The sequence below is a fragment of the Thunnus albacares genome, chromosome 14, assembly GCF_914725855.1.
Source record: "Thunnus albacares chromosome 14, fThuAlb1.1, whole genome shotgun sequence".
Lineage (NCBI taxonomy): Eukaryota > Metazoa > Chordata > Actinopteri > Scombriformes > Scombridae > Thunnus > Thunnus albacares.
Window position 1 is genome coordinate 14,751,598 of NC_058119.1, and position 25,929 is coordinate 14,777,526.

The 25,929-nt window shown below is 38.5% G+C and overlaps 1 protein-coding gene across 1 annotated transcript in view; it reads right to left on the reverse strand.

Annotated features, from left to right (window-relative positions):
- Window positions 1-25,703, reverse strand: part of hpse2 (heparanase 2) — a 53,553-nt gene extending 27,850 nt beyond the window's left edge. The window contains exons 1-3 of the mRNA XM_044372839.1: window positions 25,304-25,703; window positions 22,503-22,657; window positions 21,375-21,536 (exon numbers count right to left, since the gene is read on the reverse strand). Coding sequence (XP_044228774.1) covers window positions 21,375-21,536; window positions 22,503-22,657; window positions 25,304-25,584 — 598 coding nt within the window. The 5' untranslated portion in view covers window positions 25,585-25,703. The remainder of the gene's footprint in view (window positions 1-21,374; window positions 21,537-22,502; window positions 22,658-25,303) is intronic.
- Between the last annotated feature and the right edge of the window lie 226 nt (window positions 25,704-25,929).

The window sequence follows — 25,929 nt, forward strand, 5'->3', positions numbered from 1 at the left end:
TACAGACACCAGAAAGCCCTGAAGCAACAAATGTGTGATCTCACTCAGACGAAAGTAATGACATTACCAAGACGCAGTGAATCTGTGTGTGTGTGTGTGTGTGTGTATACACACGGTATGTGAGGCTCACTGCCACATCTGTGTAAAGTTGAAGAGGAGAAATGTAGCAGGACTCAATGAAATATGGAGATAAATGATGAATTCAGGCTGGAATAGAAGCATTGTTATTGGACAATCATTCTCCCAAATGGGAACAATACAAATGATCTACTGTTTTACAAACACAGACATAGGCACTCAATCAAGCCAGCATAAAATTGCCTTTACTTCTGTTAGTATCAAGCTAGTAAAAAATGGTGCTCATCTCAATGACATTGAATAATTTCTCTGAGCCAACACCATTATTCAGTTTGCTGTTTTTCTAAGAATGACCATTTCTTGTGTTGTAATATGGTTTAAAATAGGTCTGAAATTTCTCAATTATTCTTACATTCTTTTAACACAATGAAAGCCTGTCCAAGAGGTCAGGCTTTACTGTACTCACTCTGTTACAAACCTCTCTTTTATCTGACAAACAGTCCAGCCAAAAACAAGCAGAACAAACTCAGAAGGCCGTGCGTGCATGCATGTGTGTGTGTGTCTGTGTGTGTTTGTGTGTAGCGGAAAGAGTGGGGTCTGGATATTGTCAAGCTGTCTATCTGATAGAAAAGCCAGTTCTGTGAAGCACAGAGGCCGGCAGCATCAGTCAGCGCTATGCCTCATTTCTACAGCTCGGCATATTCCCTCAAACACTGAGGTACACATAGGTCTATGTACACTCACACAAACAGGCACTCACACAAACACTGCTAGTTTATATACCACCCACATGAACCAGACACCCCTCTGAAGTTTCCAATGACGTCACACTTTTCTCTGTTGCTGCACCTTTAGTGAGATACTGTCGACTGACAAGACAGGTGTAGTTTTACATTAGCTGTCTCTTTTTTATTTCTATTACTGCAGTTGTATTACTATATTTATTACTACTACTTCTATTAAATACTTTTCACTTTTCTAATTTACCGTTAAGCTACAAGAATCACTTAAACTATGTTATATATCCTCACTAAATAAGGAAATGCATAGTGCTGCTATGTATTCTTATGAGACAGATTCTCAGATTATTCTAATGAGACAGATGTTGAAAAACAGCTATTAAGTTATGAAAAGTAGATTTGGTATAGAAGGACGCATTTTAAAATTGTTCTTGCCAGAAAACTACAAAAGTAGACAAGAACAAGATGTGATACTGTAATGCTGTTATGATTATTACAGTAAAATAATTACCAAAAAAGGCTAAAGGGACTAATTTAATAAACATGGCCAAGGATGAAACCTGGCAGTTGATTGCTGACTGCATCACGCTATTAACATTTTACCAATGTAGCTAAAAAAGGGAGATGGTCCAAAAAAAAACCCTGGTGGCTTGGATTGTACTTCATTTGTACATTGCTTTGGACAAAAACATCTGTCAAATGATTAAATGTAAATGTAAAAATGTAACAGCCTTTTCTTCAAGATTTAATTTATTACCCATTATCTAAAGTTATTTTTAGAAAGGGATTTCTTGAATTAAAGAAAATTATATTTAAAATGCATCAGTATTTTTCGATTTTTTTTTCTTACAACTCTTTATTTATGAGGGTGAATAAGTTGGGCTCGGTCACCTTAAACATGCTCTTAACAGACTAACTGAAAGCACAAGCTACAATAGTAATTTAACTGGCATCCATCCAAGCTTGGAAAGTGAACACAGCCTACAGCTAAGCAGAGGAAACATTTCCTCCCTCAAATTCAAACTCTGATGATTTGTGAAAAAAAATCTGAGCTCTGAAAATGCTGATATATTCCTACAGCCCCCATCATTTACGCCTCGGGAGAGTAAATAAGGAGCACAGCAAGAACTTTGTTTTCTGTCTCTGGTTTCATTCAGTCCAGAAATATAATGACTTGCTGCCACTGACGTAGCTTACTGCCACAGCAAATGTCAATTTGGATGTTTAGTCCCATCGAAGTCAGTCTTGAGCATACAAGCGTGCACACATATATACACACAACACACACAAAGAGTCTTGAGTAGAGTTCTGGCTTGCTTTAAAAGACAAATCAAAGCCGAATCCTCAAGAGGCATGTGCAGACAGGAGAGAGGACTGTTTAGAGAAATTAATTCTGAGTATTTTTTCCTGTTTATGGATACAGTGTGTTTTTCTGTATCTAAAGATGCACATGTTGCACTCAAACCTCAAGAGCCCTTAAAAATGCACTGCAAGTGTCCACACTGTTCATGAACATCCTCTCAAAACATGACTCAAAACACGGATTTACTGGATAATGAACTTAAATTTTTGGTAATACTTTGATATTTTGTGGATGATTCTAAGGGAAAAAGACATGTGCATGAAATGACATCATGTTCATTATACTGTTCCCATATGTAAGAGCAGAGATGCTTGTAATTTTCTCAGCTGGAAAAGCCTGGTGAACTCAGTAGGGAAAGCCTAGTGGAAACGGTTATTCTCAGACAATGCATCCATCAAAATGTTCTTAACGTGGTGGGGACAATTGATGATGACAGTATTTAAGGTTTTACCAGATGGATTTAAAAGTAATTTAGCATTTATACTTAACACACACCACGTGCACACATGCAGTCGCAGACAAACAGCATGACCAGTCATGAAAGATTTGAAGGTAAACTAAAATATCCAGGAAAACCCAAGTACGGCACATTTATCATCAGCTCCTCCATCATGGCTTCAATCTCCTTTCTCCACCAGCTACAGTTATGCGTCTAGCAACTCTCTGCCTTCTGTTTCTCATTGGACCAGTTCCTCCGTTAACCAGATCCTCTGTGGCTGCAGAAAAGACACTGTGACTGAAGCAAGGTCATCTCAATTCCCAATTTTTTAAAAAGATTTCAAAAGTTTAAGAATGGCTATTAATGCAATGCAGTTTGATCATTCATCCATATCGGTCATAGCCTGACCAGTATACTGTTACGGTCGTTATATCAAAAGCTATTGAATGCGGTGGTTTGCTATGTTCGCATGGTGTATCTGTGACTTATCCTGACGCTAACTTGACACTGCATGTTAGGGTTGCGCAAAGGGAGAAATGTGGTTCCAATAGAGTGCGAGTCTGCTGCTCCATCAGCGTGTTGCACAGAACCCAACGCCTCCATGTTTACACACACACATCCCCACATGGACTCTTCTTTCATACAGGGTGGCTCCACTCCAGAGAAACCATTCAGGTCAAACCACTTTTGTATTTTGGAAGAATGCAAGATATGTGGTGGGCACCTGTTTTCAATTCTGTTAGTAGAGGGGGACCGATGCGTGTGTGTGGACGTGTGCGTGTGTGTGTGTGTGTGTGTGTGTGTGTGTGTGTGTGGAAACAAGAGTGTGAGAGAGGGATTACCTCAATCTATGAATTTGCTGTGACTAGACTTGCGTGTGGCCCTCCTCTGTGTACCCAATGTAAGGAGATGCAGAGCAAGTCGACAGAGCTGGTGAGTAAGATGAGTGGTATGTTAACATACACTGTTCTCCATGTACATCCACTCTGCTGCTGGTGTGTGTGTGTGTGTGTGTGTGTGTGTGTGTGTGTGTGCTGCAGCCTAGGCAAGTGGACAAAATAACATCAACTGTCTTCCATTGGCTTTGGGCCATGTAACTCAAACCACTTGTTGGGGGAACAGGGTGTGAGGGAAATGTGTATGGGGTGTGAGTGGTTTTCACATCTGTTTGGCAATGGTCACCGTCTATCACTCCCTAATGGGAAAAGTGCGCTTTTTAGATACTAATGACCTCACTGTGTTTGGCTTGTAAAGAAACAAGGTGTGTTGAAGTATTCATTTCCCAGGAGAGAAACATCACCATGTCTCTTTTATTGTTTGCAATATGGAGCTACCTACAAACCACAACCAAAAAGGAGGGAATGTAGCTGGCGTTTTCACGAGACATGTTTATGAATCATTGGTTATTATGAACTGACAAGTTGTTTAGTAACTCATGAATCAATCTAACTGTCTAAAGTATGTTAGGATCCTGAAAGTCTGTTAACTTGCAATATTTTTTAAGTGGCCACAAGTGCCTATCACCACTTTACTAACCAACACTTAAGATGAATCACAAAATCCTTCCCTTTTTGCATTCAAAATTTATGTTGAAGTGATTTTCAAACTTATTGTTAATATTATCTTTTTAAAAAAAGTCACTGGAGTTACATCAGAAATGCTTAAGTCTCCAACTGTCTGAGTAAGAAGGTGCTTGATTGACAGCTTACAGCTGAAATGTGACAAGCTTTTGTTAGCACTGGAACTGAAGAATAAGGACTACACCATTTAAGCTGTTCAGTGTGCCACAGCTCAGTAGCCAGTTAGCTATCTAGCCTGCAAAAAGACATTAGCAGTGCAATGTTTCCTCATGGATGTTTGTTTGATAGCTTCTTCAGCATGCCAAGGTGCAACACCAGACATGTGTCTATGCTTGTAGATAAGAAGGAGACATTAGCTAGAAAGCTACTATGAGTCATTGTTCAAAGTATTTGGCTGTTTTTCTGTCAGGCAAACATCAGCAGTCACACGCACATCCATAAATCTTTGCAGGTGCAAGTGGACAATAGTCAGTACAAAATACAATACTGCTATCTCATTCCCAATTGTTTTTTTAATCCACCACAAATTTTATTCATTTGTGGTCGGATCATTGTCATGTCCATGTAGAACAAAGGAAGAGTTGGTAACACGATAGCACTGTGCAGATATTTTTTTGTGTGATGTTACACACTGCTGTCTGGCTGTCAGTCAGTGTCATTGTCAGCCATAATAAAACAGAATGTGACAATTTAATTTGTTATATACAAAGATTTCTAAAATGAAAAATCTACCTGAACTGAGAAAAAATTACATTCTGTCATGAAACCAAAAGATATAGACTATGTATTTCTCCCTTTTGGGTACAGTTTTGTTTTTTGTTTTTAAATTAAAGTAGAGTGACATGTATGCAGTATGTAATTTGTGAATCCGGCCTGTATGCAAGTAGAAAAAAACACGCAACTGAATTTCAGTTGGATTTGATGTAAAGAGGAGATTTCCAAAAAGCTCTCAAAAAGTAAATATATCGTGTACATTAAACAAAAACTGCCTCATGTCCAGCAGATGGGGTCAGCAGTTCTGTGTTTGCAATTTCTTTGACAACATAAAATCTGATTACAGTATCAGACATTAATGTTATTTTTTCAAACTAGAGCTGTTAAAGATAAGGGCATCATAGCCACACCTGATATTTTTACTACCAGAGACTAGCACCACTGTCACCTCCAAAGAGGGGGGTTGTAAAGCTTCCACCTCTTATCCAGTTAACCATCTAGTCACACACCTCTGCTGATGCTGTAATTGAGCATGGATTGCTCTGTAATTGCAGAGAAACAAGACTCCTCCAGGCAGATAGAGTGAAACTAGAAGGTGAGTTGCCCTAGGCTTCACTGGCTCTGAACCATCAAAGAGTTTGGACTTAAAACAATGCCTGCAGCTCTTCTCATGAAACACCTGCTTAAGCTGCAAACACAGTACAAATCACTTATTATTCATCCACAGGAGGAATGTTTGTACGTGCTTAGCCAACACCTCTTTTACCACCTTGAAATTCATCATGATCAAAACTCATAAGACTGGCAAACCAAGGGCAAACAAAACATTTGTTTTGGGGTACTTAGCACATCTGCTACATTCCCAGCTCAAGAAGGGTATCTTTGATCCCAGGCCGTGTGATGGATGAGGGTTATGAAGACCAGATCCCAAGCAGGGCAGCAAAGCAAACACACAGTACCCCAGACATCCCTTTCACTGCTACAATAATCACCATAATCACAGCAATCATCTTCCACTCTAAAACTATATCCACACACATTACTTATGCTGCAGTTAAAATGGAGGCTCTGTCTTCAGCTGAACCAGCAGGGCCAGATTAAACAGTTACTGAATCACCATCTGGCATTTCAACTGTTTTATACATAATTATACATTTATAATATCAGATGCTGGAAAAAGTTATGAAATGCTTTTAACAATGCTACTATGTAGTGGACTAACCACACTGGATACATAAGCCATTTATTATTTAATGACAAATAATTCACCTTATTAAATATAATTGAATGAATTATAAAATAACATTTTGTAAAACAATTGTGAAATAACCTCACAATTATTCTCAGACAAAACCAATAAAATGTGACCAAATCTTTGCCAATGAATTTAAGCCAAGTAAATAATATTCATATTCATATTCATATTATTTGTAATTCACATTTTCCTGGTACCTTTGCATGTAATAAAAGTTTCTAACACGTGAAATAAGTCATATTGCAAACTAAGTGATATTCATACTTTGTTCATGGTAAAAGAATAATTTGGCACCACAGAAAATCCTGTGAAAATCAAAAAAAAAAAAAAACATCCCTTCAAACTACTGGCAGGTGTAGGACAAACACTACAGGGGGCACCTGCTTCAGCCAGTCGCACATTCCCTCCTCTCATAACTCTTAACTTTTAAGTCCCATTTGAGTTCCTGCAGCAACCAGTTATGACAAAACTGGGACTTGTCCCAGCACTGTGATGGATATTCCTGCCAGATGTTTATAGAGAGAGAGAAAGGGACTTTTTCCAACCAAACACCTTAACAAATATCTCCCAAAGTCTCAAGCCATCTTCTCGTCAGCCTTGTGCTCCTGCTGAGTTTTCCTGAGTATGCCAAGCGCCTGAAGCTGCATTTCAATAAGAACCTCCGCCCTTTTCCACACTAATGGACCCATTTGAAAACATCTTTTTCTCCATTTTGGCTTTGCATGCAAGTGAGATTTATATCTGTTTTATTATTATGTTTTGGTCAATTAGTCTGTTTAGATGCTTGAGGTTTGGAAATATGACATTGTGTTTTAATGCTTTAACATTTGTGGTGGGGCTTTCAACTGATGCAAAAACCATATCGTATGCTAAAAAGATTGAAATAAATCACATGCATATTTTTTCAGTTTTACAAATAACTGCCAATACATTTACACCCATTTGTGGAAAAACCTCAAACAATACACTGTTCTGTGAAATTGTTACTATAAGCTCATACATCTGAATAAACACTTTTAGTATTTATTTGTTTCATTGATTTGATATGCACAATTTAGACACTATTGAATCCATGAGAAACCAATTAAAAAAAAAACCTCTCTTGAAGGAAAACATGAAACAAGAATAACAATACAGTGCTTTTTAGATGAACTAGTTTTTCCAAGTCTCAATAATCATAGATGTGTTAATCATCACATAATAATCTACACCGAGTACATAATAACAACTGAATATCATTGAACACAAGACACAGGACAGACAAAGCAACTTCAAGAAATACTAACTAAACATCAAATTTACACAAAAAAATAGATACAAAAAAACTATTTCATGATCAATCTTCTATCATCCTGGTTTTGTATGGTAGTTTGGACTGGTCTCCACTGGAGTGATAAGATGTCTATGTCTCTGTTCAAATGTGCTACACATGGAGCATGATAAAGAACTATCTGTGTAAAATACACAGACTAGAAGCACGACGTAAACATTTTACAGGTTTGTAATAGGAATAAACAGGAACATTGCAGGTGACACCAGGAATATTTTTGTATGGACCTCTTCATAAAGAATAAGATGTATTTCAAATGGTTTTGGTTTAGTGTGGAGAAACTGCTTCACGTCTGGTGAAAGAGAGGGATGTTTAGGTTACATCTGGAGAATTTCAGAAATGTTTCATGTTGGGAGGATCAGATCTATAACAGGAGAGGTTTTAGAAGATGACAAGACAAAGTATCCTGTAATAGCTTCAGTCTCTACTCTTGAATGAACTCAGGAGACGGCTGTTTTCCATCTGTTTACAACAAATACACAAAACATCTGAACCACCTGAAACCATGTGGATTAAAGATGATCTGTCCTGATTTCACTGTCTTTTTTAAGTAGATGTTTATGAAGACCTTGATAAAGTTTCCAAGCCATTAACTTTTAATGCTGTTATAAAAAAGCTTTACTTGTTTTGCATTTTGATTCACTGTATATAAATCTTACTTTCCAATGGGCTACTTATAAAGTGCATTATAAAATAAATAATCAAGATAATGAACAGAAATTTGCAAACTTTGCCAGCACTGGCCTATGCACTTAGTCAAAACTCTCCTTATGAAACTCACATGAAAGCTGCACCAAAAGGAGTTCACAATCAACAAGGTATAGGAGGAAAAGAAGAAAATGATGGTAAATCTGGGGGAAAAAAGTAGGAGATATGACCTGTTCTACAGTACAACAGGATCACCTGCAGCATCACTTTAATATTGAGTTGGTTAATATTGAAGTGGCTGTGCAGCAGTCCTCCTTGGCTTGGCTCTTTTCCCATGTCTTTTCTGGGCCTACAGTGAGGGATTTTGAAGGCAGTGGAGTTCACCAAGGAGAAAAAGAGCGATGGTGAGCCAGACTATTAGCGATGCGAGCGGGGCATTCTAACTACATCAGACCCCGGGTTCCCTACTCTGCCAGGGGAAGGACCAGGCCAAACCAAGCCAGCCAAACATCTGCTCTTGGTTAGAGGTGTCGGCTCCTGCCATTCACAGCAGAGGTTCAAAACCTCAGGGAAAAGTTTCACTTGGCCTCTTCTTGCCTGGGCCACTGCAAGCCGTCCTGTATGCTCCCTAAGGGAATGCAAGTCTGATGAAAATACCACCGAAAATTCAATTCCACTTTTCCTTTCCGTGCTTCACTCCTCTGACCAAGGCAAATTTCATTACACACTTATGAACTCATAAATTTCCTCAATAACATAGCGCTGTATCCCGCAGACCAAAGTTCCTCCAGAATCAAACAGTTTTGGAGTAAAAGAGCTTGGAGGGCAACCAGCTTTCAGAGGTGAAGTGCCTCATCGCATGAGCCCCAGTCACAAGTCTAGCCCAGTTCTTTCTGTCTTCCTTCCATCCTGTCTTTGTTTTTTTCTTCTTACTTTATTTCTTTCACGGCACATAAACTACTTTAATATCACAGCTAAGGCATAAATTAAAAATGTTTTAATTGTGTGGTGCTGCTTAAGTGATGAAAGGCCATAAAATAGTTTACATATTTTCTCTGTCATCTTGTAACCATACATCAGCTGGCATCTAATAAAATCTCCAAATAAAAACCCAAGGCACCGATTACTGGATACTTAAGGAAATTAACAAAAACAGGAAAAAAGAGAGACTTTAGCAAATGAGAAAGAAAACAATTTGGTCACACATCCAATATTAAGCTTCCATTACCTCTCTAATGATCCAATAAAGTTTTCATAGGTGACAGATCTTAAGATGTAGCCAAACCGCTATCTGTTGTTGGTCTCAGTAGGTTACCATCCTAACAGCCAAGATTAAACTGGCTTCCATATGTGTCTGTCCAAGTTTCTAGCATTTACAAACAAACAAATATCCAGGCCCTAACAGAAAATGTGTGGGTTCTGAATTTAATACTTATTCAAAGCTCAATCTGACCAAAAACACGCAGCACATCATGCTTCTCTCACTTCAGTTTACAACATTTTTTCAACTGAAAACAAGTGTAAACAAAAAACCACACTGTAATCCATTACAACCTAAAGCTGTTCAGTAATCAGCATATTTCACAACAAACTGAAATGCAAAACATTTCACAGAGACAATTCTGCTATGAAGTCAGTTTCCTTTTAAGACTCTGCCTTTCAGCTGTTTCCTGGAACTCTGGATCATGTTGTTTGGATACGGTGTTGTTTGTTATTTGGCTGTTTGTTTGACAAAAGTCTGCACTGAGTCATTGTTTTGGGCACCTGTAGGGATGCATTTTCTAAATGAAACTAGGATATCATGCACTGGCCTTGGATTTTTATACAGATTCATCAGAGGTTGATGCCTGAGTGAGCAAGGACAATTCATGAACTGAATACCTGCTGATGAAGTTTACGGGTAATTAGTTTACAGCTCTTGGCGATGTGCTTCCTCTCCTGCTGTGCATGATCTTGCATATTCACAAAGAACTGATTAACAGGAATTTGAGAGAATATCGTATCAATTCGGTTCAATTTTCCAAAAGGTAATTTTGTCAGATTGGAGAATGCATGTTAATCATGATATATTTCAATTCAGAAGCACTTCATTATGAGCAGCTGTACAGTGACACAGCAGACACAAGAGGAGAGAAAAGTTTCTTGGTAAGTAACACGTTTCATGCCCAATGAAAATCATTTTACCATTTTTCACTTTCATTTGTTTTTAACAAGTAACAGACATATTTTCTGAGCTTTTAAGACACAATCTTACACACAGAATAATTCGGGAAGTACCCTCTTCACATATCCCTCTGAGGCATATACATGTCCTCGTTTCATGTGAGGGTCAGAGGTCAGTCACGGCCAGGAGCGATGCCTCTGGAGCAGGTAGAGCTTTAGTCTCTTGCTCAACAAGGATGAACATGTTTTCTCAGTTACTGTGTTGTTTTTTTTTCTTTCTTGATTTTCTCATTGAGAACAATGTGACAGATGTTAAATACAAAGGATCACACTTTTATAGACAAAGTCACATTGTAGAATTGATGTAATCGCAACTGAGGGGAAAAAAATGTATTAATTAAAATATAAATAGACCAGAAACAATGAAAATATGGTCTGTTACATTTAGAAATGTGCACTTTATTATCCAAGGGAAATAATATGAAACATGCACAGCTCTGTTTTCCATCTGTAAGTGTCAGAGGTAACCAGAAATTGACGCAAATTTTGAGGATTGCGGCTTGTGAAAGGTTTTTGGAAACGCCTGTTTTATTAAGGATGTTTTCTTAAGAGAGCTCTGAAGATGTTATTTGTGCTCTGAGGCTGTTGGGAAGTCTAACAAGTGTGAAGCTACTGAACCCTGAGCACTTACAGGTTTGCTCAACCTTGAAGGCACAGTTTTACACCACAGGTGTCAGCACGACCTTTGTCTGGGAAGAGTTTTAAATTGCCAGATTTGGCTGTGGATGGTAAACAGCGTGGTTCAGAGAAGAGCTGAAAACACTCTTTGTTGGTCTCATAAGAAGAAAAATGTTTTATTCATCTTTATATTTTCTTCTTTCTTTGTCCTTTTTACCCCTCCTTCTCTTTTTTCCTCATCTGTCTGTTGCTGTTATTCCATTTCTCGTTTTCTTCCATCCCCCTTTTCCTTCCCTCTGTCTCCTCTCTCTTAATCTAGCTTTGTTCCCTCTCGCTCTTGTTTTCTCATTTTGAGGGCTGAGAGCTACGCTGTGAATCTCCAACTCAGCAGGACACCATGGAGTGATAGATGGTCTCTGACAAGGTCCAACACAATCCAACCAGCCATATGCTCCAAGTAAAAAAAAAAAAAGAGCAGAATTAAAGAGGATTCACAAGTGGCCAGACGAGCAACGTGCCAGACTCTTATGCAAGCAACATTTTCTGGAGTTTACAGTAATATATGGGCTTTGACCTGGTGAGATAAACGTCCCCTGTGTGTGAACACTGGCTGGTATTTCCTCAGTTAAGTAGGCAAACTTCCACATTCTGTGAAATGATTTAAAAGATATTAAAGACACAATCTATTTTTATCTTGGTATGAATCAAAATGCATCATTCAAAGTATGATAGAAAACTTAGGGGAAGCCTGTCAGAGATTATGGTGAAGAAAAGAGGAATTATGATGTTTACATCTAGATGATGTTGAACTCTGATACATTCAGCTACTTTGCAGACTTTGCAGATTCATTTAAAATGTTTCCTCATTTTGTTGATTTTTTTTAAAAGTAATCCAGGCAGTATTATACTCCTCTAAAAAAATGCATTTGCTTTTGCAAAACAGCAGTATAAAAACTTAATTTCTAGGAGCCACGGTTCAGAGGAAATAGCCCTGTGTATCTAACACTTATAGTAGTTGGATGAGGAAAAAAGAAGTGAAGGTATTGAAGTTCTAAAAATAAATATAATATCAAATAATTTTGTTATTTTTTTCATTTTCTGAACTCTGCTTCTCAGTTATAATGACTAAACTATATTCTCTTATTACAAGAAAAAGGAGATGCTTTCCTTGAACACCAACACACACACACACACATATAGAAATGCCAGTACAATTCTTAAAGACCCGGTCAAATCACCTCCTGAAACAGTGGTTACAGTTTCATAGCCCCTTACTAGCCCCTACTTCCAGTCCAAATTTAACACAATGCAAACACATGGACAGGGACACACACACACACACCACATAGCGCAATCTCATAAATGACGGATGACAGCCTTAGACTCAAATTAAGAAAATAAAATGTGTCTAGCTGGTAATGAAGGAGGCATGTTTCCCCTCAGGATAACAACTTCATCTGGAGCCATACGGAGCAGACACACACACACACACACACACACACACACACACACACACACACACCCACACACACACACGGTATGTGCACAGACATACTCAAGAGGTACCAGCATTTCTCCTATCCCATTGGTACAAACTGGCTCAGAGCACTCAAGAGCACAGTGCCATGATTTGAAATTTGACACAAAACGTATGTTTTCTAGAGTTCTGAGGAAAAATGTGGAGGTTGGATGTCATGCCAAACAATCATAAGAGAGGAAGGACTGCTTTCAAACATTTCCCATGCATCAGGCTATTAAAATGACATTCGTTTGCAGGTTGCTGGCACTTGTCTCGGGGCATATTGCAAACACATGGAATTACATGTTATGTCCATCCATGATTTAAACACTAGGTATTCTTTCGATCAAGGAAAAACAGACAATGGATCTGTGCAGGCCATGTGGAAAGAGTAAAGAAAAAAAGCAGGCAATATGGCAATCAAGAGCTTGTCACGCTGAGCTTACTTCACTTCTGACAATTGTAAACTGACAGGTAAGGCTGAAAAAACAGCCGACAGATTCAGCCAAACACATAATATACAAAAGTTAAGACATTCTAGATGTATTCATTTTCTGACAGAGCTTCTTGATTTGAAGATACCTTTTTGTGTTACACAAGAGCCTCCATGTGTGAAGCTCTAGTGGTTAGGGCTTAATGCCTAATGCACCTTTTTGTTTTGTGTGTGAACTTGAGAAAATGTTTTTATTAGACATACACTTATAAACAAACACGACTTTAAACACACAAACAACAACTCTAAAAAGATATACATGGTGGCCAAGCGGACAAATGCAGTGAACTAAATCCTTGCAAACCACAATGTGTATAACAATAAAACTTTACTGCAGGGAAATTTTGTTTGCAGAGATTTCTTCGAATAAAAACCCCAAATCAACTCGTCTTGTCTCGCACAGACAGACACCAGTAGATGAGACACAATTTCAGTTTAAGCTGGTTGAAATAGCGCAGAAAATCCCCTCAGCTGTGCAAATAACGAAGCTTTTCATGATTTAATGCTCAGATTTACTAACTTTAGTGGTGATATTAGAATCCCATTTCTTTTACTCAAGTGTCAGCGCTGTTCAGTAGCTGCCAGATAGGTTTGGCTATAACCGCCAGACTCAGACAGCCATTGGCTTTAGTGTTCCATGCAACCACCACATGCCAAGATTTCAATTTGTTGTGCCTGGTTCATGCCAGCAGAATTGTTGGAAATTTTCACTGCACTCCCAAGTCTGCTTTTAATAGATCATCATGAGTGTGTTGATTGTTGGCATAATTTAAACTAGTGCCACAGATAACTTGCCATGAAACTGTAAAACCAAACAGAGCATTATTCAAATTCGGTTTGGAACAGGAAGCCTATCTCATGTAAAGGTCAGAGATTTTTTATTATTAGGCTGGTCTTAGCTCAGTTTGCTAAGATGCCTTTTGTACCAGCAATCTCTCCGTTCATATCTGACCACAGACCACCAGCACGTGTCTGTCCCATTTTCCCTTTCTGTCTTTGCTGTCAGTTATGAAATATGTAAAATAAAATGGAAAAAAATAGTGGTAAAAATGTGTCAAGCATCTACATGACTCTTGCATAACAAATACAAAAAGCAGAAGAGAATTGAAAAAGATTTAACTAGTAATGTGTGAGGTGAGAGTTTAATACGAAATAGAGTTTTCACCTCAAAACAAATATTTAAAATTATTTAATATATAATGATCGATTTTGATATTAATGTAATTTTACTTTTTTGTGTAGACAAGTCAAGGACATGAGGATCTCTGTTCAATAGCTCACTGTTTACTCACTGTTTAGATTACCATAATGTATTTAATGATGGTGCAGAGATCATTATATTTGCATAAAACATTCTGCACAGCAGATATATGAGTTTCGACTCCCCTCATTTTTTGGCAGCACAGTACAGAAAAGGTCCGGGTCCTTTTTGTTTAATAGCACAGTAAAGCAAACTGCACCATCCGTAATGTGTAAAAACATACACACAAACTTTAATGTTCTTTCCTTTACCCTTGGTCTTTCCAAGATCCACAACAGCTGCTCATATCCAATAATATCATTATGGATATCAACAAATCAAAGCGGATTATATTCATTCTCCCGCTGTCACGGCAACTGGCTGTACTGCAGTGTTACAGTGTGAAACTTGGCAGGAGAAACTCTTATAAATCTGCATTCAGCAGTGAGCTGGAGACGGAGCGGGTACTGAAATAACTGGCTGCATCACAGTTGCCGGGTGTGTGCGCATATTCATATTGAGGGAATTTTTAACAAAAAGATGGGGATGTTGGAGAAACGATTCTACTTCTTCTTTACAACAGAGGTTTAAACGACATGGGATTAAGGAAAGAGTGGATAAAAGGCTTGGATGAGTCGTATAGCAGAACTAATAGGAAGGATAGAGCATGTTTCCCACTGTTGCAAGAAAATATGTTTTGATTTTCAAATGAGTAAAAACAGAAAGTTATAACTAGAGGCCCTCTGACTATAGACAGCTGTGCCAGTTTGTTTTGATGAAAACATTGTCTTTTATCTTACAAGGCATGTGCAATATTTTACCTATCTTTTTTATTTTGTTGTAATTTATTATTGTGTCTTTGGTGTACCACTGTACTGTTTTGTTGGCTATCTATTGTATCTAAGTTGATTGCAGCTGTGTGTGACACTATTGTCCAAGTCAAATTTCCCCCGAGGGACAATAAAGTATACCTTATCTTATCTTATTTTATCTTATCTTATCTTAAGCCATTCACACATGTTCAGTGAATTCCCCTCGCTATGCCTGCTCCTAACATTTGTCTCTCCAGATTTTTTACCTCCTTCCTTTCTGTCCCGTTTAGTGACTCATAATGTCTTTTGTCAGGGACATGAATTTCACTTCAGTCTTTTTTGTTATTGAATTACTAAACGGGTTTTGGACATTGAAATTCTGATGTCATAGCTGAGCCAAAGTAATTGTAAACGTATTGTGCCTAAGTTGATTGCAGCTGTGTGTAGCACTATTGTCCAAGTCAAATTTCCCCTCAGAGACAATAAAGAATATCTTATCTTATCTTTATCTTTTATCTTTTATCTTTTATCTTTTATCTTTTATCTTTTATCTTATCTTTTATACAGGAGTTTCACACCAAGCGCATGAGTGTAGAGTGTAGTTCTGTATGAAGTGGAGAGCAAAAGCCCATTACCCATCCTACAAATCATCTAAAACTGCACCATCCTATACTTTCTGTCATGTTTAGTTAGGTTCTGATGGGACTGGAGAGTATAGGTTTACAAAATGCACTTTTCATCCTTTCTTTTTATTTCCTTTCCATCCTATCAATGCCAGAACAGGCATAGTGGTGGTCAGAGCATTAAGAAACAAAGTTTAATTTAGTTGAATTTTGGCCACAAAATCTGGTGGAAAAACATGGTAGGGCACACTAGTATGACTCATCAACTGCTCAGGAGAGTGCAGTCGCTATCTCCATTGAAAATAATGGCCTTGCTCTATGCAATGCTGCACTTGCACAGTATTTCTTAACACTTTCTACATTGTCATTCTTCTCTAATGTTTCCTTTCAATGGAGCCCTGCAGCTCTCACTGAGAGGCTTCTGGCTGTGACGGCTTCACCTCTGTGTCAGTTCAAAGAGAGGGGCTCAGGTATTAGTGTCTGATGCACTCTCAGCAATGTTTACTTAAACCTAACAACTGATTAGACACTGTAAACATTCATGTCACTTGATACTATGCACGTGAGATCAGACTAAGAAAGAGAGAGAGAGAGAGAGAGAGAGAGACTACATTACGATGTCAGGCTGCATCTGCCTGCTACAAGGCCAACATTTGACTCACCTAACATTTAAAAAAAATGCTCTTTCATGGGATGCCTCTAACTTAAACTTAGAAAATCAATGAAAGTATAACCTCATGGATCCTGTGGCATGGTGTCAAATCAGCCTCCTGCCCCTCCCCTTTGTTCGCTCTGTTCCATTTCCCTCTATTAACACTGACGAGTCTGCTTGCTCTGCTCAGTTGCACAGTTCTGTGCTTTAGTTGATTACAAGGAAATCTGCTGATTTACTGCTACATTTACATTTACACTCATATGCATTATTACTTTGGTGTATAAGACAACCATGACAACCAAGCTTATTGTTCCTGGACCCCAGTAATGTACAGATTTATTTACATTTGTGCTTCACAAAAAGTGTTTCTTTCTGCATGATCTCGGCTCTGTTCCGTGTTAAAATCTCCCAACTATGTTACTGCAGCTCCCTTATGAGGGTATGTCCTACTTAGCCCCTCCATCTCATCCAGATGGCTCCTCTTCCCAACCTCCCCTTAATGTCCAGTAGCTGCCTGTGTCCAAAAACATAAAAAGAACTAGCCCAACATCATTGTGATTCAACCTCCAATTAAAAATCCCAAATAATGCCTCACCGCTAGAGAGCACCTAGGACTGTATTCATAATATATAGTGCTAGTCAAACTTTTGGATACACTTTCCCCATTCACTTGAATGTGTCCAAACTTTGACTGGTACTGTAAATTATTGCCATTTTTTAATATATTATGAGGCTGTTTGTACTAATACATAGTATAGAGAGTATGAGTTTTCTTTCCTAACTGTACATCTGTGAAGGAGCTTTAAATGTTAATTGTGATATATAAATGCAAACATATTGATTTTATACCATATAACATTGAGTCGGCACAATGATAGAGCTTTTGTGTGAGTATTGCCTTTTTAAACAAGTTACAGACTCAAAATCACTCCAATTGATTAGCTCATGTTTATTTTTTTCAGTTATGCATAATGTTTGCTAGATACCAAAAGAAAGAAAACATTCAAAGACAAATACTTGATAGGTCCAACAGAAAATAAAACAAGTTTCCTATTCAGGCTGTCATGAGCAGCTGCAGACCTCCTAACTGATAACATCCTATGTTTTACTCTTGGTTCACCAGTTTCTCTGTTTTGGGAGGATTTTCCTTTAGTCCGTGTTCGCAAATATTGATCTGCCTGCCTTAGACGACAAGGATAACACAGTATAGGAATTCCTAAATTGAGTTGTGTTTATCTTTTGGGCCTTAAACACACGGACAAGGCTTTGAGGTCACAAGTTGAACGGATTGACTGCCTCATTCTCTGAAGTGTCAAATAAACATAGGACTTTCACATGAAGTCACAATATACACAGCTAAGCTAACAGTAAACACGAGAGAGAAAATGAGGGAGAGGTGTGAAGTGGTGGAGAAGAAGGAGGCAGAGGAAGAAAAAAGAGAAATGAAAAAGTGATCCTTGATGGAGGGATGCACTCCTGTAGTGAGACAGAGATGATGCTGACCATGACCTTGTCTGAGCTCGGGGGAATTTTCTCAACATAAACTCCTGTTGCATGTGTGTGTGTCTTAGCTTGGAGTGGCCCCATTATTGATAGCTCTAACAAGCCTGGGTCAAAGGTCAGACAGTGGTGAGTGGAAAAGGATGGAGCGAGACTATTAAAGGACCTTTAAACACCACCTGCCTTCACACACATATACATACGCATTCACGCACACACACACACACACACACACACACACACACACACACACACACACACACTAACACACACACAGTGAATCTCGGCTGATTGTTACCAGACCATATTTAAACACCTCCCTTGTGCCTCTGTATCCCTGTTACTCTCTCCACCACAGAGATGTGAGGTCTCAAATTCTAGTTTACACAACATAGTTGGAGTTCATTTGAGTGTAGTAATGTGGCCATTATGCAAACATATTCACACTGATCTTTCATTGCTTTTTCAGCGCCATCAGTTCGTATCCTGTTGATTTATTTCACCACTACAACAGTCACTGTATGACAAATTCTGCTCAAAACTACTTTTTGCACCACAGAAAGAAAACAGCAGCTCCACCTTTACAAACAAGCTTTGAAGAATACCCTTCAGACGTTTGAACAACATTTCCCAGGGGCAGACCTGCAGCTTGTGTCTGTGCTCGGAGGAATGAGGGTTTCTGTGAGAACACTTCACAGTAAATCGGCTTTGGGTAAATAAAGTCCTTCTGCTTGGCTTCGCCCCCGCCTCCCTGCTATCCAGTCTGATAACAACTATGGCACCTGCTCAAAAACAGCACGGCGCCGCTCTCGTTCTCAAAACTCCACCTTTTAGCCCTTAATAAGAACCATCATACCGGGACTTCACATTTAAGAAGACAAAATCCTCCATAGGGCCCTAATCAATCAGTCAAATGATGCAAAAATATCCAGCACGTGGGAAAATAACACGGAGTGGTGATTCATTGTCATCATAAGTTTAACTGTATCAATATTTTCAAATTATATGTCATCATTATTCCCCACTTGCAAAATCAGTTTTAATATTTACATTCAAATTTTAGGCATGCAACCAAAGTAATTACAGTCTGCATAACAGCAGAGTGAGCTTTGAAGGAACTATGCATTTTCGTATCATCAGTAAATCATCAGCATGTTTATTTTTACTTGACCATCACCAAGAACACTGACATGCTCTACTGGCCTCTATTCTGCCGCTGAGCTAAGTGAGCAAGTGGTAACATCATAGACTGTGTATAAAGTATATACATTATATACAGTCTATGGGTAACATCATCTTTGTGACAGGAAGCAGCAGGGTTTATGGGAAATGTGGTCTTCATTTTGAGAAACATTAGCACTGTGCCGCATGTGAGAGAGAGGCTGGTTGTCTCGACCATGGCTTTATTAGTTTACAATTATTTTTTAGCAGGATATAACACCACAGATTATGATGGTATAATTGTGTAGAGCTGGGAAATGTATCAATACAACATCAATATTAATAATAATATGAGACGAGACATTGTCTGGTTATTGTGACAAGGCTTGAATCTTGTCTCTTGCTAAAGGTGACATCATAGCCACCTGATATAATCTTCTGACTTTTCTACCTGCCTATATTCATATTACTAACAATTCTTCCTCTTGTGTGTACAAAACTGATTGTCAAAACAAAAAAAAAGCCTGTTTGATCAAAAATATCTATTTGAATCATGGTCTTATTTTGGTCTTTAAAAAACAGACCTGTATGGAACATCTTCACACTCCTCTGGCACCAACATTAAAGACTGTAAAGGCCATATAGAGTACTTCTACACAGTTGCAGTACTACAAAATTAATGATAGGGTGCTACACGAGGTAACTCCTGACCTGAACTTGTGAAATGACTCCTCACGCAGGCAGGTCCAAATTCTTCTTCTATATATTTGCCTACTTTGATAAATGCAACAAGGCCGTGTTTTCACTGTTGCACTTGAGACTATCTGCAAATATGCAGCTGATACATATTGTTCATATCCGCCTCATCACTCATACAGCAACACACAGAGGGTCACTTTGCTCCAGGGGAGTGTGAGATCTTCGGAAAACATGAAAAACACATTGAGAGCCACTCATGCGAGTCCTCCGGTTTTGTGCGTAATGACCAAACAAAATAGTGACACATTCAACTGAGTTCACTTGAGGTGGAATTGGATCGTTTGTTTTATGTGATTAATCAATGTCTTTTAAAAAACAAACTGCTATATTTCATATTTTTCTGGATCTACAGTGAACATGCAATTTAGTTTATTACCTAATCTGAACTTTTCACCATTTTAAGGATTTGTAAGTCCTGTTAAGGCAGACGGCCGCCCACCTAGAGCCCGGTTCTGCTTGAGGTTTATTCCTGTTAAAAGGGACATTTTTACTGCCGCTGTCGCCAAGTATTTGCTCATGGGGGGATTGCTGGGTCTCTGTAAATTAAAGAGTACGGTCTAGGCCTGCTCTATGTGAAAAGTGCCCTGAGATAACTTTTGTTAAGATTTGGCGCTATATAAATAAATTGAATTGAAAAATTTAATTAAGTACGATTTTCACTTACACAAAGCACAGAATTTATATATTTTCTTTCATTGTATCGCTGATCAATTCCTGGAGTCCGCTTTTTTTTCCAGGTGCTCTTTGGTTTTCAAAAATCACTTTCTAAGTTGTACTGTTTTGGGATAAAGATCCTGCCCACGCAAAAAACACAAACAAAGGGGATGGTAAGTTTGTGTGTGTGTGTGTGTGTGTGTGTGTGTGTGTGGGCAGAAAAGGAGCAGATACTTGGAATAGTTGGGGTTTGTTATTATATATCCATGTTGCTCAATTTTTTGGCTTAGAGGACAGTGAAAAGCCGCAGATGAGTTGATGCTAAATACAATTTTTTGCATTTTTCCTTTACTTTTAACCATAAGTGTTAGTTGTTTTAACTATAGTGGAGACATTTTAGTTTAATCCTCTAGATTACATTAACAAAGTAACTAACTTTTCATTTCCCAGCTCTGTAAAGACACAAAGACTGTGTTAACTGATAATTCTGACATTGACTCGGTTCTTTAACTCACAGCCATGCGCAGATTTTTGCATGATTCCATAAACTGCAGTAATTTCACCAGACAAATTTCTTATTTAGTTTTCTCCTCCAGTTCCTAGTTTCCTTCCCAGTCAATCCTGGAAACAGATAAGAAATGTAGCCCACCCAAAGTTCTTTCTGCGGTCAGGTTGAGTTAGTAACCAGTTAAAATGTCAGTGCTCTGCTCACTAGCCTCTTCTGCTGCAACTCTCTATGCATCCCCACATTCCTCCTTTACAAATTACATTTGTCATTCTGAAAGCTGATGGTTTACATTGGCATGCTTTGAACCTTGTGTGTGTACATATGTGTGTGTGTTCTGTGTGCATGACCCACAAAATCCACACTATGTTATGTCAGCAAGGGCAATATATTTTTTGGGCTATGAGCACATGACAAAAACTACCTTTTTCGTGTGTGTGTGTGTGTGTGTGTGTGATCTCCTACCTGTTATTGTAATGTTGCTATAGATGTTGGACAGCTGCTCTTTCAGCAGGACGAGCTGTGTGGTGGCAGCCTTCTCTCTCTGCAGCTCCAGCATTATGTCCGGGTGGTTGGCCAGTTTGCAGCCCTTCTGCTTGTCCAATGCAATGTCGCTGCGCACTATATCTGCAAGATGGCATAAATAGTGAATATTAATGCCTCTTTAATGTTTTTGTTGTCATGGATTTGGTCAATATCATATTTATGTTGCTATTTTCATCAAAGTACTATGAATCAGAAATCTAAACCTCATATTCTTCTTTGGTTCCTCTATTTTCTTTTCAGATTTGATTTTCAAGTCATGCTTGGACCACCTGTTGAAACCTAAAAGGTTGTGTCACTTTTAACACATAGAATGTGTCAGTAGTAATTGTAAAAACATAGTTTTTAAATATATGCTGTTGGAAAGTAATACAAATGTGTATTATACCAAGCTATATATACTATGTTACAAAAACAACACCTCCTCGGTTTTCAACGCAGCTGCCAGTTTATTAGGTACGCTTAACTGATGCAGCCTAATACAATAATCCTGCAATAATTCAACTGTCATGAAGTTATTATGTTCAGTTTAACTGTTTCAGAGTGGTTCAACTGAATGGTAATTTTAGATGTTGTAGTTTTTGGTGCTGTTTAATTGAACGGCATTATACTAAGATGCGTTTCCCATATTTTGCATTTATTTCAATGCAGTGGACTAAATTTTAAAAATAATACATAGGAACACCTCTCAGTAGGCTATAACCCACAATTCAACAGCACCACAAACTCCGGTATGACCTTTAATCAACCTTACTAAAACAGTTTCAACAAAAACTGGACATTATAATCCTCATTATATAGTATTGCAGGGCTGTTGTAGCTATAGATTGTATTGGCGGGTCTATCTAATAAACTTGCATCGTGTTTTACAAGGAAATGGACGCTGTGGAAAATAAATAACGTCACTCAATAGCCTTCGCAGTTAAATTTAGTTTACGCGAGAGTCAAAAAATACTGTGAAGGAGAAAAACACAGCGGCCGCCTTCACCTCCTGTCAAACTGCGTCAAAAAATACACATTGAGACAAGAATAACTGTCGTGTGTGGTCACCGTCTTCGTAGTTCTTCAGATAGTAGTCTGGTCCCGGCCCTCTGAATTTGGCGAGGTTCTTCTGATTGTTGAACTGCAGGAAGTCGGTTCGTTTTCCGCCAAAACGCAAATAAGCAGGCGACAGGCCGCGCGCTAGGGTCACGAGCCGCTTGGAGCTGAGGACAGAAAGAAATCACACAGGTAAGGATTTACTACACAAACACGTGCCTTGGTTATTGAAATGTCTGTTTGTGTTTTACAATCACGGACTTGTTTGGGCGGAGCAGAAACTGTTTAGAAAAGCGTGAAAACGAATCGTCCCTCTTTCATAACTGTCCTTCTCCAATCTTAATTTATTCCGTTCAGTTTACTTTATTTCAAACCTATAGCCCAAATATAAGAAAAGGTGAAAGGGATTAAAACAAAGAGGGCAATTTAAGTTCGCACCGGCTGTTGAAACATACAAAACTTCTGTCCTTGTTTTTCTCCTTTCCAAGAAGCAGGCAGCGACTACAACATCTGTCATTCAATGGAACAAAAACATTAGACAGCAGCTACTGTAGGATACAGTATACAGTGAAGAATGAAGGATTAATACATCACACATCTGTAACTTTTAAAAGATGAAGTAGAAGGTTTCTACTTTAAATTCAAACCATTTATGAAGACCAAAAGATAGGAAATGAAGTTTTCCCAGTAAGTTCTATCCCAGTTTTATTTTCCGTAGCCTAATAAAACAGTTATTTTTTATTCTTTCTATAAGTTAAAGCATACACTATAATTAATTGTTATTGATAGCCCATTTGACATGGACATATATAATATAATAGGATGAAAATATTATCTTACTAGGCTGTTATATTTACGTATAAGACTAACTGAAACACCGTGAACGTATGAATAGGAATCTATAGCTGTAGGACACGTAAAAAAGTCGATATTAAGTGCATTGAAAGATTTAATGATTTAAAACTAGACGAGAGACTTTTATCTTGTTAAAAATCACTACACTTTTTATTACATCCTGCGTCTCATTCGTCTGCAGCTTCATACGATAAAATAAAAAGTCCGGAAGGTGCATAAAGTTACGGCCGACGGGCCTGCATTACAGAGCAGATCACTTGCTGTTTTCATTATTTCAGCCTAATCAACCCTCACCTAAATTACAGCTGATGAAGGTAAATCTACATATTGGGAAATTATGATGTTAAACAGCTGACTAATCCAGAACAAAGTTGCATAGGGAGGTTAGGGAGAAATTGGTGAATATAGCAAATATAGGCTATGTGATGTGATGGAATTAAAAATGGAAAAAAATCTTCATAATGCATTTATGTTGTTTCGTTGTAAAATAATAAAATAGTTTTGCTTAAGCTTTATGTTATAATGAGAAGAAGAAGAAGGCACACATGTAAAACTCAACTCATATTTTTGTCAGTAAATGATTTCCAGTTTATGACCTGTAGGCTACATACCTTAAACAAAATGATTTATTTGAAAAAGACATGTCCAGGGGGAGGTATGTGTGTGTGTTGGGGGGCAGAATACAGAAACTTAATCAAAGGGAAGCTTTTTGGATCCATCGCCTGGATGCGTTAAAGCAATCTGGTCTCAATGAGGATACAGACTTCACACGTTTTCTTAATTTTTCTCTGTATAGGCTTTCCTTTTTTCTCATAGCTATGTAGAACCTATATATGGGTACATATTTTCCAATCATAATGTACAGGTAAATATTTCTGTGTAATCTCATCTCATGTCTTTTCATTATTTCCAATTTTTTCACCTGTCATGTTATTATCTGGGTCATATGATTGCCTCCTATTTGATGTTGCTACTATGTAGGTGAGGCCACACCTGTGTTGTCTGTTTTTAAAGCCCTGACGAAGACCTGCAGGGGTCGAAACATGTCGACTTTTTAATGATTTAGCCCCTACAATTAAGGCTTTTTAAATATTCCCCTCCTCGTTGTTGCATTTTCATTTATTTAGAGTGCCTGTATTACCTTCTTGTTTGAAGCAAAATTATTTATTCACCAATCTCTGACCATGATACAATATTATTTAGAAGCTGAAATTAACAACGTGACTGAAAAACATTTTCTCTTCCTATAGAATGCAATTATTGATTAGGCCACATGGCTGTACTACAATGTGAAGCTCAACAAGTTTAGCTAAACTGCAACATTTTAATCTCTTGATACGTTTTTTTGTCATGTTTTGAATTTAAAAATCTCATGTTACATAATCCATTGTCAAACCATGTGGCTCCGGCTCTATAAAGTCTCAAAGACTGTACGTCTTTAGTGAAATTTCGACTGCTGTGAGAAATGCACCGAAGTGAAGACAGTCTGTTTACACTGCAGAAGTTCACTCTGCATTTTAAAAAAATATCGAAAAAATGCTATTATTAGATCCTAGTGAAATTGGATTTTTATATTTTTTAGTTTAAACCTCAAAACTAGAGTTAATAATAGACATTTTGGCTTGAGCCTGTAGGTAAGGGTCACACATTTTTTCTAATGTTATTCGGCACACTTTAAAACTGCAGTATGAATGTCTGTGCTTTTAAACAGTCGTTCACTCTCAGCGTTGTCTTATTAAATTATAATCTATATATTAACAGATTTTGCCATTCTCGAAGAAAACCTTTTACTGGTGTGGACCATCAGACCATTCAGTGCTCTGAGTGAGGAAGCAACATACTGGCTCTCCCCATGTCAATTCAGACAACGTGGCTGCGTGCGTAATTAGTAAAAGAACCACCGAAAATACTAGAGGTAAAGATCGATGTTGTTGGTAAGCGGAAAAGCTCTTTGGTACCTCAAAAAGTCCAACCACCCGTCTTTGATGATCGAGGGGTCTAGCTGCAAAGAGAGGAAGTTGTCGTTGAGGACTCTGATCGGACTGCGGGTGTTGACGTCCAGGAGAATCAGCGTCCTCTCCATGAAGCCCGGTCGCTTCCCACCGGCTGCAGGTCTCTGGTATGCAGAGGAGGAAGAAGAGGAGTAGGAGGAAGAGAGCACCGACTGCACAACCAAAGTAGCCAAAGATGCCAACCACAAGGAGGACCACGGGAATACGCGCGCTGAGGTTTTGGGCATCTTCTTGGTTTGGAGAGCAGGAGGATCAGTGCGCGTAACGAGGCTTAAAGGTGAGAAAAAATAATAAAAACAACAACAACTAAAACTCTGCTGCGGCGGAGTTCGATGGTGGTTCTTTACCTCGGTCTCATCGATCTGGATCTGCCTTCCTGTCTAGTTGTCTCACCCCTCGGCCCCCCGCCCCTCTGAGTATTTTGGGGAGCTGCACACAAGAGCGCACGCCCCGAGCCAGCCTTCCCGGTTGTGAGAGCCAGAAGCTTGGAGGAGGGGAGGATGCAGCACCGCCCCTCTAAGGTTCTCTGAGGTATGAGTACAAACTGCTCAGAAGTAGTTATCTCAGCATAT